The sequence below is a fragment of the Ailuropoda melanoleuca genome, chromosome 11 (assembly GCF_002007445.2).
Source record: "Ailuropoda melanoleuca isolate Jingjing chromosome 11, ASM200744v2, whole genome shotgun sequence".
NCBI classification, from domain to species: domain Eukaryota; kingdom Metazoa; phylum Chordata; class Mammalia; order Carnivora; family Ursidae; genus Ailuropoda; species Ailuropoda melanoleuca.
The window spans coordinates 968,365-974,364 of record NC_048228.1 but is presented as its reverse complement, the minus strand read 5'-3'; the positions used below and the strand labels follow the sequence as shown (position 1 = coordinate 974,364).

The 6,000-nt window shown below is 54.3% G+C and overlaps 1 protein-coding gene across 3 annotated transcripts in view; it reads right to left on the bottom strand.

Annotated features, from left to right (window-relative positions):
• Nucleotides 1–6,000, bottom strand: part of PRKCZ (protein kinase C zeta) — a 91,619-nt gene that overhangs the window by 21,076 nt on the left and 64,543 nt on the right. For all 3 annotated transcript variants that reach the window (XM_034671046.1, XM_019805024.2, XM_034671045.1), the window contains 2 exons: nt 5,919–5,971; nt 3,070–3,258 (listed from right to left, as the gene is read on the bottom strand). In XM_034671046.1, the coding sequence (XP_034526937.1) occupies nt 3,070–3,258; nt 5,919–5,971 (242 nt within the window). The remainder of the gene's footprint in view (nt 1–3,069; nt 3,259–5,918; nt 5,972–6,000) is intronic.

Sequence of the window (6,000 nt, the reverse complement as noted above, 5' to 3'; positions counted from 1 at the left end):
CATCATCACCATCATCGTCACCATCATCATCACCATCACCACCACCATCATCATCACCATCACCACCACCATCATCATCACCACTATCATCATCACCACCACCATCATCATCACCATCATCATCACCATCATCATCACCATCATCACCACCATCATCATCATCACCACCATCACCACCACCATCATCACCACCACCATCATCATCACCACCATCATCACCACCATCACCACCATCATCACCACCATCATCACCACCATCACCACCATCATCACCACCATCATCACCACCATCACCACCATCATCACCACCATCACCACCATCATCATCACCATCATCATCACCATCATCACCATCATCACCACCATCATCACCACCATCATCATCACCATCACCACTATCAATCACCACCACCATCATCATCATCATCATCATCACCATCATCATCATCACCACCATCAGCTGTGTGTTGGCATCTGAGCTACGGGCTCTCCATGCACTGCCTCATGTGCCTCATGTGCTCCCCGTGGCAGCCCTGGGAGGCTGGTATCATCTCCACTTAAGACATGAGGAAACAGGATGGATGCTTAAGCAGACTCCCCAGTGTCCCGTGCCCATCTCTGGAGCACCAGCTCCTGCCACTGTCTCCCTCCCAATCCATGCTGGAATTTGGGGAAAGCTGCAAAGTCAAGTCACTTGTGATTCCGTTCCAACCCAGAAAGCAGAGCTGGATGAGGTTAAACCTCACCTCCTAGGGGTTGAGAAAGCAGGAGGGAAAGGGGTGTGTCCAGAGTCATGCTGTCTGCCCCTGAAGGTGTTTGGAAACAAATGAGCAAACTCTCATGGGGTTTGTCCTCCTTGGGCTCAACCCAGAGCCCCCTCTGTTCCCCAGGAGACCCGTAGGAGGGCCCAGCTTCAGAGCCTGCCATCCGTGCAGAGCACTCCCAGCCCCACCTCTCCCTGAGCTCTAGACCTGGAGCGCACGCAATGGCTGGTTGGTAGCCCCACAGGGTGCCCCACACAGAAGGCCTCCGACAGAGATCCCAACCAGCCTCGGCCATCTGTGCTCCAAAGGGGCCTGGTCACCCAGGTGCTCAGGTGAAAACCCTGGGGGGTGGCTGAGCCTTCCCTCCCACACAGAGTCAAGCCACCAGGGTCTCCGCTTGCATGCCGCTGCTCCTTCCTGCCTGCTTGGCTCCTGAGGCTGTTTCAACAAAGTGCCGCAGACTAGGGGCCTGAAAACATCCAAACCTGTCCTCTCACTGTCCTGACTAGGAGCCTGAAATCAGGGTGCCAGCAGGGTCACACCCTCTCTGAAGCCCTGAGGGGGCACAACCTGCCTCTTGTGTGCCTCCCTCTGCACACTGGCTTCCCTGTGTCTCTGCTTCCTTCTTTCTGTCTGTCTCAGCTCTTTCTCTGCCTTTCTCTAAAAGGACACCTCTCATTGGATTCATGGCCCACCCACATAATCCAGGATGATCTCCCCACGATCCTTAACTTAATTACATCTGCAAGGACCCCATTTCCAAGTAAGTTCAGATGCACAGGTTCCAGGGGTTAGGATGTGGATGTATCTTTTCGCAGGCCACCATCCAGCCTGCTGCAGTGCCCCTACAGCCCGATGTCCACGGCCCAGACTCATGGCCACAAGACGACAGTGTCTCTTACAGATGCACACACACAGAGAAGCACATGACACACACACACACACGCCAATACACACGACACACAGACATGCACGTGACACACGCAGACACGGACACACACACACACGACTCCCACTCATTGACTCCTAGAGTCATGCTTCTAGAGAGATCACCTAAAAGTCCCACCTCCACATCTTGGCCCACAGGGGACAATTTGAAGATGCCACGAATGAACCAAAGCAGTAAGTCTCTCCTAAATGCCTTTTTTTCAGTTCTACAAACTTGACCTCAGACACTCCACTAACTTTCCAGCTGGCCAGAGTTTCAGTGAGGGGGTCTGGAATGAGCTCAGCACTCAGGGGCCAGTTGGGCAGTCTGTGCACTGCACAAATGCACCCTGCTGGTAGGGCAGGTAAAAGCCATAGTTCAGCCCCAGCTCTTCCCTCCAAACCAAGAGCCTGGGCCAGGGCCAGGGAGCCCTCCTACGGTCTGATGGGCCCATGGACACCAAGTCACTTCATGTACTACAGGGGCCCAACAGCAACAGCATTATTGCTGCCCATGCGTCAGTCCTTCCTCTGCCTCTAAAAGACAGAGTCTGCATTCAACTGTGAGAGAAAAAGACCAAAAGTACACAGAGACGCTCAGTGTTACTGGTCGTTATGGAAACGCGGGCCAAACCACAACGAGGTGCCACTTCACACCCACCAGGGTCGCGATAATCGCAGACCAGAAAACGGCATGTCCTGGAAAGGGTGTGCGGAACTGGGGCCCTCGCGTGCTGCTGGCGGGAACGTGAAAGTGTGCACCTGCGGGGTACGGTTCGGTGCTTCCTCAAGCAGGGAGGCGTGACTAACCTACGAGCCAGCAATTCCACTCCTAGGGATACTCCCCCAAGAACCAGAAACAGGGACGTGAACAAATACCCACACAGTCGCCAAAAGGTGGGAGCAACCCCAATCTCTATCAACAGACGACCTGAATGGGATCTGTTCATAAAATGGCCTAAAAAGCAGTGAAGTTCTGATACGCGCTGCTCTGGATGAACCCGGAAACACGATGTCACTGCAAGGAGCTGGACACAAAGGGCCACAGGGCGTATGATTCCACGTGCAGGAAATGTCGAGGAAAGCTCAGTCCAGAGACAGAAGGCAGACAAGTGTGCCGGGGGTGGGCCGTGGGGCGTGGCGGTGAGTGCTCGTGGACACAGGGTTTCCTTCGGCGGGGGGATGACAGTGTCCCGGCACGAGACAGAGGTGATGAAGTGTCACATCGTGACTGTACCAAACACCACACGAACATATCCTTTAAAACGGTTAAAATGGCGAGTTCTGTTACGTGCCTTTTACTTCCACTGAGAGAAAGCAGCACCGGAGGACAGGAGGAGGGCCCCAAAAGGAAGCGCAAGCCAGGGTCCGTGCTCACCTCGTCATCGTGGACTAGCTCCTTCTTCACCACTTTCATGGCGTACATCTGATCGTTCTTCTTCAGCCGGACCAGGAGGACCTTGGCATAGCTCCCGCGTCCAATGACCCTAATCAGGTCGAAGTCCTGCAGTCCGAGCCCCTGAGATATTTTGATTCCATCCATCCCATCGATAACCGGCTTGAGGTCCTGAGGACAAGAGAGACAGTGAGGAAGGAAAGACTCCTCCCTGAGAGCAATTCTGCTCACAGGCTCCGACTCTACGGACCCCCCAGACCCCCACTCACAGCCCATGGCTGCCGCGTGAGCATGTGGGTGCCCGGGGCCAGCCTCCCAGGACGGCACTCCCACCAGCGCCCTCCTGGGGGCTGTAATGCTTAACTCGCTGATGTCCGCAAAGCCCGGCCACAGCCCCGCGCAAGGGCTACTGGAAACACAAAATGAAAGAAAGGCGATCCGATTAAGAACAGAAGCTTTCTTCCCGTGAATTATTTCTGGCAAGGGTGTTTGTGGTGAAGGCAAGAGGTACCTAAGTGCTCCTGACTCATCCCAGACGTAGAATGACCAGGTAGAAAAATCAGGAAGTCCGCGGGGGACATGTCAGTTACTCTAGGGAAGCTGTGGCCCAGGTCAGGTGCAGTCCTGAAGTTCCGTGGCCAGAGGCTGCCAACTCCAGCTGGTGTGCCTTCCTCACTCAAGAAAACAGTCTCACGTGCCTCACTCGTCACCCAGAGCTGGCCACACACTCAAGGCCAAACGGAACCTCTCAGCCCAAATCTGGGCAAGACCAAAAAACGGCAGCAGAGGGCTTGCTGGGACAGAAGGAGCAGATCGTGATCCTGGGATTTATACTAACAGATACGCTTGGTCTTCCTCCTATTCCTGGTGCGGAGTTCCCAAAACCCTCAGAATTCCCTAAGCGCAGAAAAGGTATCTCTTGCTATGTTAATGAGACAACTTTTGAGAAGCCCCAGGCCACCTAAAGATGGGGGGTGGTTGCCAGGGGGACCAACCAGGTGATTAGAGGCTTGGAACTCAGTCTCACCCCGACCTCTGACCTCTGACCTCTGACCTCCAGGAATGAGAGAGAGGCTGGGGATTGAGCCCATTCTCCAATGGCCAACGACCTAATCAATCATGCCCCTGTTATGAAGCTTCTGGTTGGTGGACACGTGGAGGTGTGCCTGGACAGGGCACGGAGGCTCCGTATCCTTCCCCCATCCCTGACCTCATGTAGATCTGCCATCGGGCTGTTCCTGAGCCTTTTATCATAAGCTAGTCATCTAGTAAATAAAATATTTCCCTGAGTTCTGTGAGCCCCTTTAGCAGATTAATGGAGCGCACGGTAAGGGTCATGGGAACCTGATTTATAGCTGGTTGGTCGGAAGCACAGGGGTCTACCTGGCCTACAAGTGGTATCTGAACGCGGACAGTCTTGTGGGCCTGAGCCCTTCATCTGTGGGGTCTGATGCTAGCTCCAGGTAGATGGGGTCAGAATGGAGTGAAACTGTGGGACGCTGTGTCAGTGTCCCCCAAGAATCGGAGAATTGCTTAGTGATGTGGAAAAAGTACAACAGACAAATAGAGGAAGGGTTTTATGCAAATAAAATTTGACAAAAATTGCAGCTCAACAGCCAGCCCTGGACCTGCTCCACCATCTGGGCAGAGAGGGTGCTGGGGAGACTGAACCTACAGCAGGTACAGGCCATACCTGCACCCCAAAGAGCCTCTGGGAGACTCAGAGAGGAGATGCCCCAAATAAGACCGAGCTGTGACACGGCAGCAGCCCATATTTCCGGAGCCAAGTCCTGGGCTGGTGCACACCCTCTCCTCTCTGCCTTCAACAGACCACCTTCACCACACTGCACACCCTGCCCCCCCGCCCGCCAAAGCCAGAGGGCCCCGTGCCCCACGTGGGCCATGCCCCTGGGTGCCAACATCCTGTTGCTTCATGACATACACTTGTCCTGTGACAGGAGACAGAAGATACTTGCTGAAAATGCAAGCATTTGAACCTCGGGAGTGGGAGGAATCAAGTTACTAGCAAATGTGGCGAGCATCTGTCCATCTATCTCTGACGTTGGCCCACCCGCCATAAACTTGTGCGAACAGGACAAAGGGCAAGACTAGTTCAGGGCGATTCCTCCACGTGGATCCCCACAGACGACAGCAGCCGTGCAAGAGTACAAAGTGACCCCACTCCCCAGGACTAGCCTTACCAGCTTTTCTCGAAGCACATGAGCCTGGGGTCTCCGTGTGCTCCTTGCAGCCCACCGTGGGGGCCCAAGCCAGCCTGAACTGACGTGGGAGGAGCCACACCGACGCTCGCTGCCATGGAAAGCTTCCCATGTGCCAGGCGTGCGGTAGGTGTTCATACAAACGCTCTCAGTTCACCCTACAAAAGACTGTGGTCCTTAACCAACTTGACCAAAGAGGATTCTGAGGTCAGAGTGTCCCCTGACCCGGGCTCGGAGCAGGCCTGCCGCTTGGGCTCGCCAGGCCCATGACACCTCACCCTCCAGGTCTGCACAGGTGCGAGAGGAGTACAGGAACACCGCGCCCTCACGTCTGAGATTCGGCACGGGCTCATGTCTGCCGCCCCCGCCTGCTCTCGTCTGCCTAACGGTTCGGAGATTCCTTTTGCGCTAAACACTGGAGACTCCCCGGGCCTCCGTCCTGAACCCCTCAGCGTGCAGCACCTGACATGGCCACAGACCACGCCTGCGCCGTGAGCAACAATTCCCAAACCTGTCTAGTTCATATTTAAATTTCCATAACTGTCCCAGAAATGAGCTAATGAACTTCTAAAAAGAAACTGGAAATACTAATGAGCCATTTTATACACTCACCTCAGAATCATCTTTAATGTTGTCATGTTTCCGGGTTGAAGAAATGTAAGCAACTAGTGAAGAGAGAAAGAAAAGAAACAGG